The sequence below is a fragment of the Passer montanus genome, unplaced genomic scaffold (genome assembly GCF_014805655.1).
Source record: "Passer montanus isolate IOZ18808 unplaced genomic scaffold, ASM1480565v1 scaffold55, whole genome shotgun sequence".
Classification (NCBI taxonomy): Eukaryota; Metazoa; Chordata; class Aves; order Passeriformes; family Passeridae; genus Passer; species Passer montanus.
Window position 1 is genome coordinate 3,312,691 of NW_024370485.1, and position 21,428 is coordinate 3,334,118.

Below are 21,428 nucleotides of genomic sequence, written 5' to 3' on the forward strand. Positions count from 1 at the left end.
TGTCTCAAGCAAGACCTTTAACACTGCAGGGTAAAGGGTGTCCCTGCTGCAGGCCTGGAAGAGAGCAGAGGGATTAGCAAAGAGCAGGGAACAAACAGCAAATAATTTCCTTCACTGCCACTGGCTGAGGGGGAAAAAAGCAGCAGACTGCACACAGGGAGTGGTAAAGTACTTCCTGCACTGCTGAGCCCAACTGGACAGCTTGTGCCAACAGGCTTTGTGCCTTAATAGACAAACCCCGAGTGAGAAATGAGTTTCTGCCTTCAGGGCTGCTGGTGCTGCCCATGAGGCTGGAGCCTGAGTGAGAGCAAGTGCATAAGGGAGGGCAGGCAGGAGGGACACCTTCCTATCCAAAATCCTGCACCCCCTTCAAATGAGGAAGGGGATCCATCCCCTCTGCCCCTCAGGGACAAAGATTCCAAGCTACCAATATATCAGGTTTTATTTTAATACAAACTAAAAGCTTTTGGAGTTCAAAGAAACATGGACATGACACAGCAACAGAGCACACAAACCCTGGTTCAAGATGGAGGCCTGGGGCTTTTTGACTCCCCAAGGACAAGCTTTCAGGAGCAGGCCCCAGCTCCCTGGGGCATTCTGCCTGCTCCTGGGCAGGTGTCAAGCAGCAGCAGCAGCAGCAGCAGCAGTTCCCTCCTGGAGCCTGGGACAGGGAGGTCACTTGATGCGGTACAGGACCTTGCGCTGCATGCGGTGCTGGATCTCCCCCCGCCGCATCATCAGCTGCAGCACCTTGTAGATGGCATGTTCTGGGTACTTCTGCAAAAGGGGAGAGCGGGGGACGATGAGCCAGCACGGAACCTGCAACCTCTGCTAAAGCCTGGCTAAGACTCTCTAAAAGAAGCAAGCCCAATAGCCCAAGACACTGATGCTTCCTTCCCTGCCTTAGATCTGACTGCAGCCAGTGACATAAATCAAACAGTTCTGGTGTCAAGGGTACGACCCCAAACCAGCCCTCAGAGCTTTTGCAGAAACTTACCTCAATCTCCTTAAACTGTGCAATCCCATTGTACACCATTCCCTACAAACAACTCCTAAAGCACGACCAAAAGGCTGGCCAGTCCACTCTTGAGGAAGGGGTTTCATGGCCCCAGCAGCAGCCTGGGGTCCCTGGTTTCACAGCCCAGCCCTCCGTGGAGTCCTGACCCACCTGCCGCATGAAGTCCTGGACGATGCTGTGCTCGGACACCTGGGAGCCGATGGCGAAGCGGCGCTTGAGCTGCTTCTCAATGCGCGACAGCATCTCTTGGTCCTCCTGCGTCGTGAAGCCTTCTGCCCCTGCAGGCAGACACCGTGTGAGCTCTCTGTGCCGCACAGCCGTCACTGGCCAGGACACAGTGCCCATCTCCTGTGCCTCCCACCACACCTGCGCAGCTTATAGACTGTAGGGAACCCATGAACAACTCCACCATAAAAGGCTGTGGAGCTCCAACCACAGAACTGAATGTGGACCTGACTGCTGGAGCTTTCTTTAAACCCTTTGTTCCATGCTGCTGCCCAAGGAAACATTGTCTTCACCCCCACAGAAAAAGATCTTACAAGATTAATAGGTTTGGGGAACCACATCCAGCACCAAAATCTGTCCTTGGGACCACAAGAGGCCTGAACAGCACAGAAGATCCTCAGTGTCATTTGTCTTTGCCCTCCCTGTGAGGCACAGCCCCACAGCCACGATGGCCCTTGCTGCCAAAAGCATTGCTTTGTCTTTGCTCAGGAAGGAGGTCCAGCACCTGCCCCTGACAGCCAGGTCCTGAGAGAGGAGCTTGTCTCTCCCTGCCCTGAGCAGCCAGGTCCAGCACGTCTCTCCTGCCCCCAGCACAGAATATCTCCTCCTCACCTGACAGGTTGCCTGACATGGCCGCATCGAGCGTGGACACGTGGAAGAGCCGCAAGGCCTCCTCAACATCCGTCTCAGTGGCAAAGGGCTGAAGCCTCATCTTCGCCAAGGACTCGGCAATGCGCACAATGGCCTCCAGCTGCCTGCAGCCAGAGACATTCCCTGCTTTCTACTGCAGCTTCAAGGGTGTTTTCTTCCCCCTGACTCCTGCCATCCCCACCTATCCCACTCCATGCACCTCCTGCCTCCCCCCATAGCACATTCAGGGCTCAGGACCTGCGACAGCCCCTTCCTGGATCAGCAGTAGTGCAGTGCTAATCCCAGAGGTGTGGGGGCGAGGAGGGGGTGCTGCTCACCGGACAGTGATGGGGATGCTGGAGCGGCGGTCGCTCTCCTGCTCGTGCTGCCGGGTGCCGCTGCGCATCAGGATGTAGCGGTTCTTCAGCTTCTCCGCCGCCCCTGCCGACAGCCGGGGGCCACACTTCCTGCAAGGGGGGACAGGAGCTGGAGGCAGCGCCACTGGGGAGGGTCCCCTGGGCACCCATCCCGCCCTTGGGTGCTGCAGCACCACTGAGAGCTCCTCTTGCACCTTTTTTTTGAGGCAGGAGTTGAGAGAAAGGGTACCCAGAGTGCCGGGTGGTTTGCCCTTCACCACTGCCCAGATACTGCCAAAGACACGCCCGTCACTCACGTCCGACAGAAGGAGATGAGCTTCTTCAGCTTGTTCAGCTCGATCTCGCCCTCCACGGCCTGGGTCTGCGTCAGGGCACTCACGTGTAAGGCCATCACGTGCTTGGCCAGTGTCTGGGAAAGCAGAAGGCACTCAGAGAGCAGGAAAGCCCCTGCCTCCCCCTCCTCCTCCCAAAGAAAGGGGCACCGTGAGTCCCAGTGGCACCCGCGCGGCTCAACCCACCATGTCCCGCTCCTCGTTGTGCTCATCCTTAACGATGAAGATCATGTCAAATCGGGACAGGATGGTGGGCATAAAATCAATGTTCTCCTCGCCCTTGGTCTCATCCCAGCGCCCAAAGACAGAGTTGGCAGCTGCCAGAACCGAGCAGCGGGAGTTGAGTGTGGTTGTGATTCCTGCCTGTGGGTAAAGGCAAAAAAAAGGATGGTGTCAAGATCACCTCCATGTCACAGCAGGTCATTATTCAGTGAAAGGTTGAAAGCCATTTTCATGGACTCATTGTCAATCACCTGCATTTAAAAAAGCCCCATAAGTAGCACCCAGTTGCTCTGTAATGGTGGGGCCAGGCCCACATGTCCTTCTGGAAGGAATTGGCTTCAGCTGAGACTTGAGCACTACGTAATTTAATTTGTCAAGGGCAGAGGCAGAGGAGATCTCACCCCAGATTTGCGATCTGAGACAAACACTGGGCAGACAGGGTTGAGTCCTCCTGGGCAGCTCTGGCACAAAGCAATGGGTTTGCAGGTGCAGCCTGACAGCCACCAGCAAGGAGAAGCCATGAAATTCAGGCTGCCCAAAGCCTCCAGGCAGGGCAGACTGGTCTCAGACCAGCAACACGAGCAACCATCAATATGGCTGCCTGGGCTCTAAAATGGGCAGTTCTGGCAAAAGATGTGTGACTGCTGCTTGCTGGGCTCTCAGATTCCCACCTCAGGGCAGCATGCTCAATCCACAGCTCACCTTGGCAATGGAGATGGTCTGCTGCTCCATGGCCTCATGGATGGCCACACGGTCATCCTCCCGCATCTTCGCATCCCAGGTGAGAGAAACCAGGCAAGGAGAAAAAGTCACCATCAGTCACCTCTGCCAGACCTCTCTGCTACAGAGTGCTACACACTTACTGAAGTGACCCCCAACATAAACAACTCCTGTCTGTGAGGACAGACCATCCTGCCTCCAAGAGGGCAGGATGTAACTGAATTCCCTTGCCACCCCATCCCCCTGACCTTCCCTGAAAGGAAGTGAGGGAGTCTCAGAGGAGTTGCCCTTCCTCCTGCAGCTCTGGGCTCTGCTGGGACAAGCTGGTATCCCAAGGGCTCTCCTTCCCCCTCCCACACAGGCAGCCCCACAGGTACCTTGTCGAACTCATCAATGCACACCACTCCTCCGTCTGCCAGCACCATGGCTCCTCCCTCCATGAAGAAATTCCTGGAGACAGGGTCACGGATCACTGAGGCTGTCAAGCCAGCAGCGCTGCTGCCTTTTCCTGAGGTGTACACCTAGTGGCATGTGGAATAAGGAAAGGGACAGTACATCAGCTGCAGCAGCACCCTAGAGCCCACCGCTCCAGCAGGAGACAAAACATCCCTGGCACCACAAAATCCAGAGCTGCTGGGGGAAGAACCTCCAGAAAAAGCCCTCAGCACACGTAAAAAGCAGACGTGCTGGGTAAGAGCAGGGCTATTGCCTCATCCCAAGCCTCAGACTAAGCAGCTGTGACACACCGCAGGGCATGCAGACACAAACACAGATATTAAGTACAGAAGAGGGAGTGATTCATTGTTTGGTGGGCTACTGCATTAGCTTTGTTTGCCCCTGGAGGGAACAATACAGTCAGAGGCTGAGTTTAATAGAGACTACAAAAAAACACAGCTGAAAACATAATTCTGTGCCTGGGCTCAAGCTGGAGGTCCGTGCCTGAGAGACAGTCAACTTAATTTGTCCTGACCAGCCAGCCCCTCTGCTGATCAAGTCTCAACAATAAACAGCAGCACCAGGCACGTCTTTGGACATCTGCAAACACCCCGGCTCACAGCATAATAAAAGGCATGACCTTCTTCCCCTTCCCTCCCTCACTCCCCATCCCTTCTAGGCTAGTCCTGGAAATGGCAGCTCACGCCTCTGCCAGCAAGTCTGCCTGTGGATGCACAGGCAGGTGTCTGCCATGACCACGGTCTTGTCTCTGGGGCTGGACCAGGAGCAGAAGAGAGGAAAGGGTGCACTATGAAGTGGGCACCTCAAGCCACATACCCCAATGGGAGAACACTTCTCAACAAACTTCAGCAGCTGGGATTTGGCCGTGCCAGGGTCCCCCAGCATCAGCAAGTTGATGTCCCCTCTGCGGGTCAGGCCATCCGGGAGCCTGGAGTGATGGGGTTGGGAAGAAGAGAGGGAGAGAGATGGTGAGCCTTTATTTTGATAACAAAACACTGACTTTGGTAAAAAAGGCTGACTCTGGCCCACCTCTTGCGGGAGCCTCCAAACAAGAGGCAGGCGATGGCCTTCTTGATGTCAGTGCTGCCGTAGATGGAGGGCGCGATGCTCTTGGCAATGGTCTCGTAGATGTTGGGCATGGCAGCCAGGCGACGAAGTTCCTCCTCTTCCTGAGGCGTCACCGAGCCACTGAAGCTATGTCCTGGACAGGGATGAGGGGAATAATGCAACAGAGAACAAATGGAGGTTTTAAAGGAAATTGTGTCACTCCCCCCACGCACACTACCACCAAAATCCCCTCTTGAAAATCATCCCAAACACCACCAGGTGGGAAGGGTGGAGAGGGAAAGCATCTGCTAACCCAGCAAGGCAGGCTCTGTCCTTAGAGGCCGATAAGAAAAAGCAAGGATCTTGGAAAAAGCACCCTGCAGGAACCAGAAGGAGAATTAGTCAGGATCATGTTTTAAATACAATCCTAACCATGGACTTCGGCTGGGATCCTCAGGGATGGCTTAGCAGATTCTCACTTAAACACCCTGAAGGACTCAGGCTGAGACCTCCTCATTTAATATGACTGAGAAAAAGCCTTACAGGACAGGCTACAGAGAGCCCAGGGCAAGTCAGTCCCAGGAATGGCTTGAACCTTCTGTTACATAAACAGCAGAGAAGGACGAAGCCTGGGATTTCAAACACTTCTTGCTGAGGGATCACCTTGTTCAGGAACAGGGTAGGGACTGTCTCCCAACACCAGGCTACCAACACAGACCAAATGCACACCAAAAGCAGCCCTCACCTGAGCCCTCCGTGTCCACCTGGATGCCCACCACGCGGATGTAAGCGCTCCGGATGCCCACCCCCACATTGAAACGGCTTTTGTTCTTGCTCTGCGCAGATTTCTTGATGGAGTAGATCCCCATGATAGTGACTCTGTTCCCTGGGACAACTTTGTCACACAGGTACCTAGGAGGAGACAGGGGAAAGCAAAGGATGGCGGTGGGAAATGATGGCAGCGGCCACAGGCAGCAGGGCAGGGTGGGAAGGTGTGTCAGTACCTGTCGCAGTAGAGCTGCAAGTGCCGGGGCATCTCCCCATGTGGCACGGCATCTGGAGACTCCTGCAGTTTCAGAACCTGGAAATCCACGCACTTGCACTTATCTGGCATGATAAAATAAGGGTCCAGAGGGCACCTTGGGCGGCCAGCTTGTTCTCTGTGCAGAGAGATCAATCGGGGAGGCTGTTAGCACTGAAGAGCCACCCCCTGGAGCGCTCCTGTGGAGGGGACACCAGCCACAGCAAGGGGCAGCTGCCCCTTCCAAGCAGTGCCACATCAGCAGCTAAGGGCAGACACACGGGGGCAGACCAAAGGCCAGCAAGCCCTCTGTCTTGTCTTCTACAAGTGCCAAATGTGTACATGAGAACAAGCCAGAGGCAGGGTGACACTTGTCTGAGCACTCTCCCTACCTCCCACCCGTCCCCTGCTAGCTCCATGCAGGGAAGGTAATTCATTAATTACACAGAAGGCAGCAGCACAGACTCAGTGACACGGCAGGGCGTTTTTCTTTACAACCTCATACATGAAGCAAATGTTGAGTGGTTTCTGGTGAGAAAGCAATTAGCAATGTCACAAGGCTGACATTCACCTCCTAGTCTCTCAAGCCATATCTGCCTAGCTAGATTACAAGCTCTCTGAGACAGAGAGCAGCTCCACGTCCTGCTGCTGTCTCAGAGTGGCATGACTGATGCCTGACTCCATGCAGGGCTTTCAGGTAGGGCAATACCAGAGACCAGAGTAAAGGCACTCACGTAGTCAGGGATCAGGAGCGAGGTGCTGTACAGACCACACACAAGAGTGATCCCTAGCCTGAAGCCCTCTCAAGCTGCATTAGAGTTCAGGTGCAGAAAATAAATACTGGCAGGTATGAGCCCAAAGACACAACCCACCAGGATCAGCTGCCTCGAGAGCTGCAGCACAATAGCAGTCTAATGCTCACAGTTCTCAGAGGCACCAGGAGCTGTAAAGCAGGACAAAAAGCTTAGTAGAAAAGCATCCCTAAGGAATGCAACCCAAAACATCCCCCTCAGGAGTGGGAATGCGGAAGCAAGGAGTTTGTTTGGAAAAGAGGAGAGCAACTTAACAAAGCATTATGGGACAGGAAGCTGGAGGCAGGAATGAACCTTTATGTACAAGAGGCAAAACTCCCTATGAACAAAAAGAACTCCCTGGACATGGTCACTCAACGCTGCATGCAGCGCTGACCACGCAGGGTCACAACCAGCATGACCACAGAGGCACAGCTAGAACGTGCCAGCCAGAACTGCCCACGGGCAGCACAAAGGGCGGAGGCAGAGCAGCGCAGATGCCGCTGCCTTGTGGAACAGGGAGCAGATTCTGCAATGCATGGGGTGCAGCAGGAGCAGGGAATGCAGTCTCTTCTCGCCCTCCAGGCTGCTGGTGCACGCCCGTGTCAGTCCTTACGTGCTGCATTTCCTGGGCAGAGCGTAGCCCTCCAGGCCCGGGCGCACGGCGATGTTGCTGATGGTGTTGCGGCAGCTGCGGCACTGGATGGTGATTCTGGTGGCTTTGGCTCTCACGGGGGTTGCTGCAATTACAATCCCAGGGATCTTCACAAGGTGGGACATCTGGTCAGACTGAAAGGGAAAGGCGAAGAGAAGGTGAGAAAACCACCAATGGAAGATGGATGGGAAACAACAAAGCACGAGAGCGAAGGACAGAACACTCTGTGCAGAGCACCACTAACAGCAGTAAGGTCCCTGCAGCAGGGCCCAGCAGTAACAGCCCTTGGCAGTCAGTTCTGAGCTGCAGAGTAAGCTGCTTGTAAATTTGTGAGTGACCTGTGTCCTGAGCCAAGTGACCAGGTCCCAAAAGCTCCCCTGCAATCACACCCACATGCTTCACCTCACCTTCAGGCTGCGGATGTTGGCTGCATTGGCATCCGACCTCAGCATCACTTGGATGTCTTGGAGAGTCTCCTCCCCTGAGGGACGAGGACGAGTGACCTCATCTGCAACTTCTTTTGCTGCTTCTTCCAACTAGAGAGGGAACAATGGGCTATCAGAGGGTCTGTTACAGCAGAACATCAGAGCTGCTCTCGTGACAACATTCTAGGTTGCCAGCCTCCATCCTTACCAGCTGCAGGTGCTCTGTTGGTTGCTTGTACAAATAGTCTGCAAGATCTTCATCAAAGCTGGCCAAGTCTTCCATCTCCACCTCCACCCAGTACTGCCCCAGGTTGTAATGCCGCTTGAGCTCATCCCTGGAAGGCAGAAGGCAGCAAAGGTTTGCAGGGCAGAAAGCACCAGCCACCCACAGCGGCCTTAGAACAAGCAGGGATCAGAAAAGGCAGGCTCTGCAGGGAGTCCTTGGTTTGGAAAGCAAGCAGGGAAAGTCAGGTGAGTTCCAGGAGAAGCTGAACAATCTTTCACCCAAGCCCACTTTGAAAGGTGACAGAAGACCAGGGACACTCTGCTGCAGTGGCAATGTAGAGTATTTACTGGAATTACATGACCAGATAAACAAGGAGAAAATTTCTACATAGGATAATAACTATACCTAAGATGTGGTTTAAAACAAAGGAAGTAACAACAGAAGAGACAACAGTTTCCTTAAAAATGCCAAGATTAATGAAATTCAAGGGTGAAAGACTGTTCTAACCCCTGATTATGATATACCTCCATGTTTGCTCAATGCTGTGTCTCCAAACTGCATAAGCAAAGGGTGGCTAATGGAACTTCACAGAACTGGAAGGCATATGTGGAGAGTGGTGCACTGATTTAATGGATACAGACAATTCTCCGAACCAAAAAGCACTACAGCTTCAAAGACAGACCTTGAATCTCAGAACTAAGTGCAAGCCTGGCAGTGTGGATCCCTCTATTGCTACCCTTTTCCACTGGCTAGCTAAAAATCTGTGAGAACGCCAGACCTCTGCTTTTCTATCGGGTTAAATACAAACATCTCTTAGTGCTGAGTTCTTTGTGGCCAACGAGAAGAGACAAAGGGTGGGGTGTGCACTGCAGGAGGGAGGTGAAGAGCAGACTGGACGTGCAGGCGGGGATGGGCAAGGCTCAGAAGGAGAAAAGGGGCCACAGCAGCACCTGTATTTGAAAGTGAAGCCCGTCCGGTCCGTGCCCACCCGGTACTGCCGCAGGAACTCCTTGAACCGCTTCTGCAGCTGCGACTTCCGAACCTGCCCCTCGTCCACGGACGCGTCTCCCCCAAAGCTGTCGCTGTAGTAAATGCCGGGGTCGTCGAAGCCGGACATCGCGGCTGCCGCTCCGCTGCGGGGCCAGAGCGCCGCGTCAGCCCCGGCACCCCACGCCCCGCGGAATCGCCCCACGCGCGGGCCGCGCTATTTCCCCGCAGTGCCCCAGGGACAGCCCGGACCCGATCCCGATCCCGATCCCGACCCCGATCCCGATCCCGATCCCGATCCCGATCCCGGCCCCGGCCCTGACCCCGGCCCCGGCCCCGATCCCGACCCCGATCCCGACCCCGGCCCCGGCCCCGATGCCCCGCCGCTCCGCACCTCTCTCCCGGCCGGAACCCGCTCCCAACTTTTTCGCGGCAAAAGCGGCGCGCGGCGGAAACCAAACGGGCGCGGGGCGCGCGCTCCGATTGGCCCGCCCGNGATTGGGCCGCGGCCGCCCTCCCGCCCCGCCCCGAGAGGGAGCGCGCGGCGCCGCTGCCGCCGCTGATTGGTCGGGGCGCTCCGCCCCCTGCCCTCCCCCAGCGGTTTGGCGCGAAATCTGGGAGCGAAGGGCGGGGGGAGGCGAAATGGCGGGCGGGCCGCACCATTGCGGCGGGGCGCGGAGGGGGAGCGGGTGGTACCATTGCTGTGGGCTCCTGGGACAGCTGGGGCCCGTCGCTGCTCCAGGCCCTCAGGACACGAGTGCTCCCGGATGCCTTCCTCCTGGCTGTTAGTGAATCTAGGGGGAAGGCTGGCCGGTGGCTGGGTGCGCACTTTGGCCCCTGCAGAGCGCGGTGCTGCGCGCCCTCAGCGCTGTGAGCCGGGAGGCGCAGTACGCAAGGGAGGCCTCAGCTGCAGCCCCTGGGACATAAAGAGGGTGTCGTTGCTGCAGAGAAACCAGATGTGCTCATAAAGATCACAGACAAGTACAAACAAAGCCTTGGTCTCCATCTCTGCCGACTTGAGGCTCCGTCTGGAATCCTGTGTGTGTGACAGCAATGGCTGTGAGACACCAAAGCACCATCTCGCTCCTGCATGAGCAGGGACCGTGTGATACCACTCAGATTCCACATTTTCCAACTCTGAGGTTGCAGTCGGGCTCTCTGAGGAGGGGAGAGGGGCTGAGTGTGGTGCAGTGTGTTTCTGAGCTCATGGGCATTCGTTTGTCTCTTTGGGATCTTATCTTCCTGAGAATGTTTGAAAGAACAAAATGGTTTAGTTGGGGTGGTTTAGAGTGACTCAATAGGTAGAACTTAATTCAAATCTGAGTGAACAAGTTCTTGTATTTAAATAGCTACCAAGCCTCATATTCTTGCTCTTCAAACACCTATCTTTTTTGAGAATCAACTATTTTTTCTGGCAGGTGGATGCAAAGAGAGAACTATTGAAGGGGGCTGGGGAAGGGATGCAGAGTAGAAAAGAGCCTGAGAATGATGACAGTCCTGTTTTCTGCTCATTCTCAGCAGGACCTGCCTTCTGAGTGTTGTTCTTTGAGCAGGTTCGGTGCTGCTCATTAAAACAGATCAGTAGGAACTTGTGTCTTTGGGATTAAGGTCACAGCCAGAACAGGCAGATCATGGAGACAGGTTGATCACAGAGGCTTTCTGGAATAAAGAGAGGACTCTGAGGCGAAAACACGGCAGTTTTGTCAGTGCCTGCAGTGCCCTACCCGAACTGCAGCCTCTCCTGTGCTGGAGAGCTCCTGGAGCAGGCAGGGCCCGTGCTGGACACAGCCCAGCCTGCAGATGTGCCTCAGCAAAGGCAAGGGGTGCGAGCTGTGTGCAGGGGCTGCTGCAGCAGTGCTTGCAGTGCCTGCAGCAGGGCAGTGTGTGCCAGGCCCTGGCAGTCAGCGGGCTGGTTTGCCACTCGGGCAAGGGCCGTGGTTGTGTGCTTGAAGCCTGCCCCGACCAACACCTAGGGTGCCTTTAACTTTTGGGTGCTGAAAACACACTTGGCAATTCTGATTCACGCCGAAGCTCTTGCAAAGGCAGCCTGGTAACGCAGCCTTTGCTGGCAGTTCAGGGAGAGCTTCCTGGTTTTGGCCAGCTGAGGGTCCCATCCCCTTTTGCTTGCAACCCGCTCTTATGTACCACTTCCACCCCTTAAAAAGACTTTGCACGCTCACTGAATTTGATGCTGTTTCTAGAAATAGAGAGCAGTGTGTAGGAGCTGAAGGAACCTGCCCCAGCTTATAACAGGTTATTGTTAGCACTGAGTGGGAGCAGAGTCTGCCTCTGATGATAGCTCCCACTTCTGTCTATTGTCATGTCTGTGCAGGCAGCAGCTCCAAAAGACATAAAACCAGGAGGAAGAAAGACACCTCCTTTTTCCCTGGGTAAGGCTGTAATAATAGGAAACACCAGGCCTGAAGACTTTACATTGAAATTTATTATGTGTATAAATTATACAACCAGACAAGAATGACACTGTATGTCCAACAACTGTCTTTTGTTTTTCAAAGACAAAAATAATGGGAAAAAGAAATAACAAAGACCTACTAGTGTCATGTAAAACTGTCTGTAACCCGTGGGAGCCACGTGGCTCCACAGAGAAAGTGATCACAGTATTATCTAACAGTATAAAAAAACTGAGCAAACAGAGCTCCAAGGAGCTCCGTCTTTCTGAGGAAAGACAGATGCCAAAGCTGTGTTTCTGATCCTGTAGGGTTTTTGCAGGCACTCTGTAAAGCAATGGCAATTCTTGGCCATTGTTTTTAGCCTTTTGCACCCTTGGTTTTCGATGATAAAGTTAGTCTCTGAGAAGAGCTCACACCAAGCACAGGAGAAACTGCCTGAACCCCCTTACAGCACTCTTTGATTTCTGGGGAGAAAAGTCTCCTAGTATTAGTGGCAGAACCAAGATCACAGTACCCAGTCAGGGGTAATTTCTCTCACGAGGACTGGGAGGGTGGATTAGTTCAGGGTGAGGGGAGTCTCGAAGAGAAGGTGGAGGTCCTGCTTCTTCACATGGCAAACAAGCCCACGGCGACTGTCATGGCGAGGAAGCTGAGCGCCACGATCCACCGCACCAGGGACGTGGTGGGTGGCGTGTCTGTGTTCCTCATCTTTGTCCTCTCACCTTCCTTCCCAGCTGCTGGACCTAGGTCAAATAGGGAGAAAAAGCAAATAAAGACAAGTGAGAAGAGGTTGTGGCAGGAAGCTGCTAGCGTGCAGTGTTTGCTCTCCCCAGTGCCAGAGCACACCCTGCTGGAGTCATCCAGGGAAGAAGGAAAAGCCCAGAGCTCAGCTGGGAGAAACAGTGGCAGCAGGTTCTGCTCTCCCAGTGGAGAGGGGAAGCAGCAGACTTGGCCTGGGAATCACAAAGGCCCACAGCCCCTCTGCCTGTAGCTGACTGCCAGCCTCTTCCCTTGTCTCCTTACAGGCTTACATGTCGTGCACTGCCCAGCTCCAAACCCCTGATGTGTGCAGAAGACAGACAAATACTGAAGCTAGAGTTTTAAAGGGCATTTTGTGTCCTACTTCTCACTGATTTAATTAGTTAAGCATCTAAAGACCTTGAACAGTCTTCAGCACTCCAAGCAATTTCTGCAGTACAACTTCAGGATGGGATTCCTCATCTAACACCAAATTTGTCTGAAAATCTTACTTGTATGTATGTACTGGGAAAGGAATGGCAATGTTTCACAGAGAACTTTTAATGCCTTTCCCACAGAAACTGCTTTAAGCTTCACTATCCAGAGATGGAAAGCAAGGTTTGCTTTCCATCTTTGCTATGGAAAAACTGTGGTTCAATCCAGGATGCTCTGAAAACAAATCTCCATTTTAGTTCCAGAATGGGTAGGCCATAAGGGGTTTTTTAATTTGAATTGTGTGTCCTCATGGAAACCAATCTGCTCTCTAAACATCTGAGCTCACTCAGGTACAAGCCTGATTACATTCCACCATCCAGAGCAGTGCTCACTGTAAACCCAGCACTCTCTGGAGTGTTTTCAGCAAATACTTCTGGGAGGCAGGAAAATTATCAGAGGGAGATACGGTCCAAAAGGACAGGCTGCTGGATAGGACTGTGTCCAGAAGAACCTTCTGTCAGCATCACAGCACCACGGCCGATCTGCAGCACCCAAAACTGATGCCTTTGCTCCTGTGAACTCAAGGTCAGTTTTGCCTGTGCTGAATGAACCTTACATTTGTTAAAGCCCTAGAGGTGGAGAGAGGAGTCTCTTTTTGTAAAGCTTCCTCCCTGACACACTTTCTGAAGAGCCCACGTGTGTTATCCTTGCTCTGTCATGTCTAGAAGAAGCTTTGCACACAGCTGTGCCTCTCCTTGCACTACCTGCTCATGGCTGGAGAAGAGATGGGGCAAGCACCTCCTGCTTGTTTCCCAATGGCTTTTACAAACAAGAACAGAGGAAAGGAGGAGAAGGGAAGGAAGGAGCACTGTGAGACACCTGCCCTCAGAAGTGTCTTACCGTGCTCATGGGATTTGTTGACGTTCCTCGTGCGAAGCAGCTCTGCCTTTGGCTGCACAGGGTGACCATTCTCCTGGCCCTTGGACACCAGCTCCTGCAGCGCCTCGAACACCTGAGGAGAAGGAACATTGTCTCATTATGTGGCCTCCTCTTGTTCTTTCACTGGGCCACCTGCCCCTTCCTCAGGAACTTCAGGAACTAGAGGAAGACACAAGGCTTTAGTCTAAGTCTCCTGGCACATTTTGCGTGGAACAAAAGTTGTCTGTGAGGTCAAAAAGATGTTTTTCAAACTCCTTGTTCACTTTACAGGTTCTCTGTGAAGCTTTCATCTAAGGAGAAGGCTATTGCCCGCCTTCTGATGGGAATGAAAGCAAGGAAACCTGTCACCTAGTCAGAGTGCACAGCAGACCTGTGTAACTTCACCACAGAGGCAGGACAGACACTATGTGGTAATCCCCACTCCCAGTATTAACCCTCATTCATATCTGAATAGTGGCACATGAAAGAGACTGGATTCAAACACTAAGGGAGGGATAAAAGCTTTTCAGAGACCATTGTTTTATTTGGCTCCCAGGTTGGAGAAGCACTGCCATCCAACCCTGACCAGCTCGCCCTGATCCACAACTTCTCATAAGCTGCCCAGTAGAAACACTGGCCTTGTATTTCCCCTGTAGCTATTTTCTTGTTTGAGAGAGGATGTGGGCTGGCAGAGCTGGCTGGTTGTTACTCACCCGTATATTTAACAGGAATGCATTCTTGGCCTCCTCCATGACTCTTTTCTTAGTGGCAAGGTCCATCTCGAGAGCATTCATGCGGGAGCGATAGAGCTGCTTGAACTTGGTGGCATTGGAGACACCATCAAAGGTGAAGAAAGCCAGCCCTTCCCCACTGCTGGGCAGCTGAAGGGCCTTCTGGGCAATTTTCTTCAGCACCTGCCCCCCAGACAGGTCTCCCAAATAGCGAGTGTAGGCATGGGCCACCAGGAGCTCTGGCTCGTTCTTGCCTATGTAGTGGAGCCTCTCGACGTATTTCTGAGTAGCCTCAGGACATGGGATCTCTTCCCTCCAGTTTCTGCCATAGAAGTACTTCAAGTCTTCCTCCAGGGCAGCTTTGCGGTGCAGCTCCGCCGGAAAATACACAGGGGCATAAACTGGATTGTTCTTGTTCCGCTCGATCTCTTCCTCCAGAGCAGAGTAGATAAAGTACAGGGATGCTGTAACCAGCTGGAAGAGAAGAGAGAGGATGAGCTATAGGTGCATCTGCTTGTCATTTTGAAGTCTGTGGGACAAATTGTACTAACAATAAAGGTACTCATGGGCACACCCACTATGAGTCACAAACATCTGTGATGTTGCAGATTTCCCATGTGGAAAACAGTGCAAGGTACAGGGAGACAGTGTTTAGCCCTTCCCTTCTGCTTGAGATAGCAATCAGGTGAGCCCTTTCCAGCTGGTATTGGTCTTACTTGCTCTTAAAGTCACTGCCTTGCCTTCAAGTTAAAGTCTGGCAGTTTCATGTGATGTAAACTGGAGCCCTGTTTAAGCATTCCTGGTCTCTTCCCATTCCCTCAGTCAATAGAGAGGGTATTCCCAAAGGTATCCTTTCTGGTACATTGTTCAAATTTGAATGCTCCACAATGTGGCTTCCCTTTGTGGGGCCTTGTGAGATGATGACACATCCTGGTTATTTTTCAACATATTCATCCTGTCAGCATCCCACCATCCTGGGAACTGAGGCACCACCACTCTGCTCACTCAGGCATGCAAGTGGGGTTGCCTCCTCAGTTGCCCCAGGGAGACAAGATAAAAGGGATCTGGAAGCACAGCCTGCCTCTGAAAGATGCCTTTGTGAAGGAGTGCTGTGACGCTGTGTTCTCCCCTCTATTTTGAAACCATTGTAATTGTTGTTTTTCCCAGCTTATGCGATACTTTCTTCTATCTGCCAGCTTTTCCACGTGATCTGAGACAATATAGCTGTGTTCTTCCCTTCCCCAGGCATTCTGTTTTCAGAGGCTGCTACACCTACACCACCCCTTCCTTACCCTGTGACCCTTTGTGGGCAGCAAATGGGAAAAGATGAAGGTGTTGCAGTAGAGGTGAGTCAGGTTTGGGTAGGGGGGATTATGCTGCTCACAGGAGAGAAAGCTGTTTGTTTTCTCACAAAGCAGCAAGCTCTGCAGTGAGAGAGTTCCTGTTTCAACCTTGCACCACTGTGCCAGAAAACAGGACTTTGATAAGCACATGGGCAGTGACTGGTTGTGGAAACAAATATCCACCATCTGGGCAGTCACGTAGCAGGCCAGATATATAGGTCTGCCAAGAGAGTAAACAAAAACAGTTTTTTAAACAGTAACCTGTTACCCAGCTTACCGGAAAAGAAACAAAACATGGGAACATTCCCTTCCAAATTAAGCAAAAGTGTAGCTCAACTGATTGCTTTCAGAGACAAGTAGTGGTTTAATGAGAAACATGGCTTTTAAACACTTGTTAATTTTTAAAATCCATGTCCCATCTCATTCACCTGACAGCATGTAAAAATCATCTAAGAAACAAAGTTTTATTTCTGAAGGTCTTTTTACAACTTGCCTGTCTCAAAGATCACTGCCTAACCAATGCCATGTTGCTTACAGCAGGAAGTCAGCACCTGAGATTGAATTTATGCTTGGCTAAGTATTCTGAATGTCACCTGTCAGAAATAAGCACTCTCTTTCCTCCTTGTATGGATTTATTTGCCAAGGAACAATCCGACAACAAAGTAATTAAGCCAGAGGTTGAATCGGTAGCTGTTATTTGCAAGTCCATGTGTCACTTCCTATAGCCTCTCAGGAATTTCTGGCCCAGGTGTTTGCTTTGGTTTTGCTCTTGGCTTTGTTATGTGGCTCAGATCCCAGGAATTGTATCTAGCCAGGTTAGGCTAATATGTGGAAATGTTTCTCTTTTATCTTGAAAAAAGCAACAGGCTCCTGCTTGTTAGCAGCAGACACAGATTGCTCAAACTCAGTCTGGTTTTGAGTTATTGTTCATGATCTCAGCTGTGGTATAACTCAAGTGACAATACAAAGTTCAGTGCCAGCAATGATCCCACATCCTCACTTTCTCACCATCCCATCATTACAACTAGCTGCAGTTGTAAATACAGAATTCTCCCTCTTTTGGGCATTTCAGCTGCTCAAGTATCTGAACACAGTTCTATCTGCATTAACTATGACTGGCAATAACAGCATGCAGGCATTTATGAAGAAAGAGAAAAGCAATAGCATTAGTCCCATCACCCTCTTTGTCCTTTTTCTCCTGTTTCAGCTTGGCTGCCCATTGTGATATGCACAGTCCTTCCCCACCTTCTGCAAGGGGAGCCAGTAAGACCTCAGGGTGCAGAAATTTGATGTTTTTCATAGGAGAGGCTGATACTTCATGTCTCCATCCTCCTTACTTGTACTGGCCCCATCCTCCCCTCTTTAGTCCCCTCAGCCCATCTGATGTGACTGGTGAGGAAATCCCATCCCCAAACAATGCTGCTGTGAAATACCTTGAACTCCTGGAGTGACACCTGCCCCTTCTGGAAGTTCCTCATGAACGGTGTGTTCTCTGCCTGCTCGTGCACCTCCTTGGTAGCTTCCTTCAACAGTTCTGACAGGTCTGTGGACATCCTGGGGAAGAACAGTGAAACAAACAGGTATTAGGGCTGTCTCCTCTGACAAAACAGATCTTAGCTCTCTAAGACAAAAGGGGGAGCCTGGGATGGCAGGAGAAGGAGCAGAGCATTCCCCAGAGATGTGGATGGGACCCAGAGAGCGCCAGCTTTCCAAACAGTGTCCCGAGCAAGGAAGACTGACAGACTCCATGCAGAGGTGGAGGCAGCAGCATGCCTTTCCCTGCAGAGCAGGAACGGGAACAGCATTCCTAAAAGCAAGGGAGAAACACAACACTCCTCTGCCAAAAGGCTTCCCTCTCGCTCCCGTCCCGCTCTCACCTTTCGGAGCTGTGTGCCTGGGAAGTTTCCATGTTTCTCCACGTCGTTTCACTCCTCTGCTTCCCTGCTGCTGCTGTGCTTTCCTGCTTCCCGCAGCCCCGGGACAGTGGAGCAGTGAGCTGGCCAGCCCGATCCCCATCCAGCTTTATACGGCCGGGCCACGTGAGCGCCGGAGCGCTGACCTCAGTGCGAGTGCGAACTTCTTGCAACACAGCAGCACTTCCCTTCCCAGCCCGCCTGTCCCCTCCCCTGGCCCGCAGCCCCCAAGAACCAGAAGGAAGTCACCAGATGCATCTTGATAACTTAGCAAAAACAAGAGGATGTCCAGAAACTTCTCTTTTGAGGGGCCTGGCTCTGTAACCCTTTCAGTGCCTTGCCCCTGGCAGGCAGAGCCCGGGTACTGCCAGAGGTGCTCGTTGTCCTGGGGACAGAGGGTTGGAGGAGACAAGGAAGGTGGATTCACGGAGCTGATGTCTGGGGCACAGGGGGCAGCCTCCTCGCCCTACACCCCAGTCTGTGTGCCTTGCACCTGCCTGGAGAGCTAATCCAGCCCTCACCCTGACCTGCTCGAGCACAGCTCAGGGGTAACCATCCCATCTCCCATGGCTGTGCTCAGGCACGCACCAGCCCTGGCCTGCAGTGCCAGACCTGCTCCCCCCTGCCCTTGGCAGTAAACCCTGTCACTTTGCACAGAGCCAACACAGGTGTGCCAGCAGTGATGCACAGCCATACCCACCCCATGCTCTCCTGCTCATGGCAACAATGGCATCTGATTTGTGTGACAGCTGGCTCCTGTTGTCACCACAGCAGCGTGCAGGGCAATTTAGGAAAATAGCACACCATCTCCTAGATTCCCAGAAGGCTGGGGTAGCTGAAAAGATATCCTATAGGACTTGGGGGAAACTGAGAAACTGCAGAGACTTTCAAAGGCAAATAATTATTCTGATTTAGGAGAAGAGTTGGACAATATAGGACTTGGGGGAAACTGAGGAAGTCTGCAGAGACTTTCAAAGGCAAATAATTATTCTGATTTAGGAGAAGAGTTGGACATGGTGCTTCTAGCTGCCAGTAGCTGTTGCTCTGCTGGGGTATTTTTTTGTTGTTGTTGTTTTTTGGGGGTTTTTTGTTTGTTTTGTTTGTTTTTGGTTGGTTTGTTTGTTTGTTTTTTATAAAGTGGTCAGTGAAGCAGCCAAGAGATGAAGCTGGGCCCTTCTTTCCCACCTGTAGCTATGCTGGAAGCTAGGCTAGTAGGAACAGGTGATGTGTGGCTTGTTGTACTTTGGAAAAGCACACATTTGTGCTCAGCCCAAAAAAAGCAGGGCACTTAGAGCCACCATTCCCCTGTTTCTGTGGGTGTGAGAAACTCCCTGGTACAGTGGTGCAGGGGGTGGAGGGGAGGCAGAGCCTGGGTGGAAGGAGAAGGACTGTGGCATCTGCTGTCCCCCTGCAGCCAGCTCTCTCTCTGGCTGCTGCCATCCATGCCAGCACCTCGCCTGCCTCCCTGTCACTGCACCCACACCAGCCCCAGCAGGGCTGGGGGCTGTAGGTTAAAGAGCTATTCTGGAAAAAGTATCCTTCCACGCTTCTTTTTTTGACTCCAGCAGACATCTGGCATGCAGCGTTCAGGAAGGATTACTCAGCATTTCCATCCTGACTCAGCCAGACTTTTCCTGTCTTGCTTTTGTCCTTTAAAGCAACAGTGCACGCCTGGCAAAAGCTGACACACTCCATTCTCCCCGTGCCACTGCAGACAACTTGCTTGCTTTTATGGAAGGTAAAATAAATTTATCAGGATGTCTGAATCTTCAAAGCAAGTGTGACAAATCCCCAAACATCTCCTGGGAGTGCACAGTCCATGAGTAGAGCAGACAGCCCCATGGCCAGTCCCTCCTGAAAACATTGAAACCAGTTTGCCACAGGAGCAGCCCCAAAATGAATGCTTCCCTCTGGCATAACTCCTTAAAGCTCTTGTTTTCTGTCATTTTCAGTGAGTCCTATTCTGACAGGGAAAGCTGGAGCACAAATTGAACCTCTAGTTCTAGTGGAGGGAAGTAGGGAATATATGGAAATTATATGAGAATAAGAATTATATTATGAGAGTGAATTATTCACTTTGTGAAATACTATGAAAAAAATCCAGTCCTCAAGCCCTGCCCCTCCTTTCACCTGCAGCCCTGGCAATGCATCCTGTTCTTCCCAAGGACTTTTTGGGTGCTTTCAAGCCAATTTTGTCCCCAGCCCACTTGCCTTCTTCCAAGAAGCTGCATGCTTGGAGGCCCTATAAAAGATAGATCCAAAAGTCCTTTTCTCTTTAATCCGGGATTGTGGTAGGTCTGAATAAGACTGGGGGGAAGAAAGAGAGGGTCTCTAGTCATGTTGCTACCATGCCAGGTATGTTTTCTGGCTTATAACCATACTGTCTCAGGACATGGGGCAGTACCTCTTCTGGCTCTTGGGGCTTTACCTTCCCCTGGGCAGGTCACAAGAGATGCAGCTCACCTCTGCCAGGAGGTTTGCAAAGGTGCACACAAGCAAGCCATGCCCCATAAGTGATTTATGCTGTCTGATTTCTCTCTGGGATGGAGTAGCTGTGAGACTCAGCCTAGCTCTCTGGAAAGACCCAAATGCCCTTCCAGCAAAATGGAAGGAGAACTGAAAGTGGGGCGTCATCATCTTTGCAGTGGCTGGCCTGGAGCATTTCTGGCCCTCCAGTGTTCTGCAGCCAGGGCTTGCACTGCTTCTGCTGTGCTGTTGCTTTATGGTGGGTGGGAGGTCAGTGCCAGCGAGCAAGCCAATGTACCAGCGGGGATTTGCGAGCTACCATCTCTTCCTCAAAGAGAACTCTGGAAGCTGGCACTTGAGAGCAATGAACAGGGAGGGAGGTGAGTGCTTTTAGTGCAGGGAGCAAACTGGCTCCCAGTGCATAGTGGGCCATGGGAAATCAGAGGCCAGCCCACATCCAGGTCACTAGGAAATTCTGCTTGAATATCACCAAAGTCTCAGACTGTGGTCTCCTCTGTGCCTGCCAGAAGCTCTGCTATCTCCTGCCCTTCCAGTGAGCTGTGGCTGGGTGCTGCCAGAGCTGCTCACTGTGAGGACACCAGCAAAACTGCCCACGGGATGTCTAGCAAAGATGAGTAAAGTAGCCTCAGGCAAGATATTTGTGAAAGTTCTTGCTGGGCTTAAAAGCCTGTCCGCACATCCCAACCCCTGAGAAAATGCTTAATCACGAGATGGGAGATGAATGGTTAAAAACAACAGAAAGTTATTGAGGGGTCACGTTTCCATGTGGAACGGGGAAGTGGGGAATTTTCTCCTCTTTGTACATTAACAGCCTATTTTGCCAGTAGATTTGTGGCCAGAAATGTCTAGTTACACAGGCAGTCACGGGATGCAAGGTCAGCTCTCCCGAGTCCCTTGTGGGTAGCGCTGTTCCACGCCGGGCTCTGGCAGGCAGCTCCCAGCAGCTCAGCTCGGCTTCCGTGGGGAAAACCGGCCTTAGCCAGCTCACAGGGGCTGATGGGCTCTCTCCAACCGTGACACAGCAAAATGCAGCTGCACTCGGAATGCTGAGTGCAACCCAGGCAGCTGCATCATCACTCGGTGACCAGGATTTGCTGTGTAATGGTAGGGGAAAAAGGAGTTACAGTAACTGCTTGCAGTGACTTGCTGGGGAAGGGAGTCTGTGCTGGAGTGTACAGGGATATCCTGTGTGTTAATTTGTGTTTACCAAAGGGAGATTACCTCTGCCAGCCCCGCCTTGGCAGAACTGACTGTGCTCACTGCTCTCTCAGCATCTAAAAATCCCAGTCTAGATCAAAGATAAAGATGGAGAAAAAGGAG

General features: G+C 52.2%; 2 protein-coding genes across 2 annotated transcripts; both read right to left on the reverse strand.

Moving 5' to 3' along the window:
- Positions 1-440: 440 nt before the first annotated feature.
- Positions 441-9,585, reverse strand: MCM5 (minichromosome maintenance complex component 5). Its single transcript, XM_039725418.1, has 17 exons — positions 9,527-9,585; positions 9,096-9,278; positions 8,128-8,254; positions 7,902-8,030; positions 7,456-7,628; positions 6,032-6,187; positions 5,773-5,939; positions 5,010-5,181; positions 4,797-4,908; positions 3,902-4,045; positions 3,507-3,572; positions 2,769-2,945; positions 2,547-2,659; positions 2,212-2,340; positions 1,856-1,998; positions 1,169-1,296; positions 441-777 (listed from the first exon to the last, which is right to left on the reverse strand). Exons 2-17 carry the CDS (start codon positions 9,260-9,262, stop codon positions 676-678), a joined length of 2,205 nt encoding a protein of 734 aa, XP_039581352.1. The 5' UTR covers positions 9,263-9,278; positions 9,527-9,585; the 3' UTR covers positions 441-675.
- Positions 9,586-11,555: 1,970 nt separating this feature from the next.
- HMOX1 (heme oxygenase 1) lies at positions 11,556-17,747 on the reverse strand. The gene is made up of 5 exons (XM_039725455.1): positions 17,586-17,747; positions 17,142-17,262; positions 14,348-14,839; positions 13,617-13,728; positions 11,556-12,286 (listed from the first exon to the last, which is right to left on the reverse strand). Exons 1-5 carry the CDS (start codon positions 17,615-17,617, stop codon positions 12,150-12,152), a joined length of 894 nt encoding a protein of 297 aa, XP_039581389.1. The 5' UTR covers positions 17,618-17,747; the 3' UTR covers positions 11,556-12,149.
- Between the last annotated feature and the right edge of the window lie 3,681 nt (positions 17,748-21,428).

Coding starts and splice junctions, on each gene's coding strand:
- MCM5 (XM_039725418.1), bottom strand. CDS start 9,262: ATGTCCGGCTTCGACGACCCCGGCATTTACTACAGCGACAGCTTTGGG. Junction 6,188..7,455: donor CTGCCCAGGAAATGCAGCAC/GTAAGGACTGAC, acceptor CTCTCTGCACAG/AGAACAAGCTGGCCGCCCAA. Junction 2,660..2,768: donor ACAACGAGGAGCGGGACATG/GTGGGTTGAGCC, acceptor CTGCTTTCCCAG/ACACTGGCCAAGCACGTGAT.
- HMOX1 (XM_039725455.1), bottom strand. CDS start 17,617: ATGGAAACTTCCCAGGCACACAGCTCCGAAAG. Junction 17,263..17,585: donor CAGGCACACAGCTCCGAAAG/GTGAGAGCGGGA, acceptor GTTCTTCCCCAG/GATGTCCACAGACCTGTCAG. Junction 12,287..13,616: donor CAACAAATCCCATGAGCACG/GTAAGACACTTC, acceptor TATTTGACCTAG/GTCCAGCAGCTGGGAAGGAA.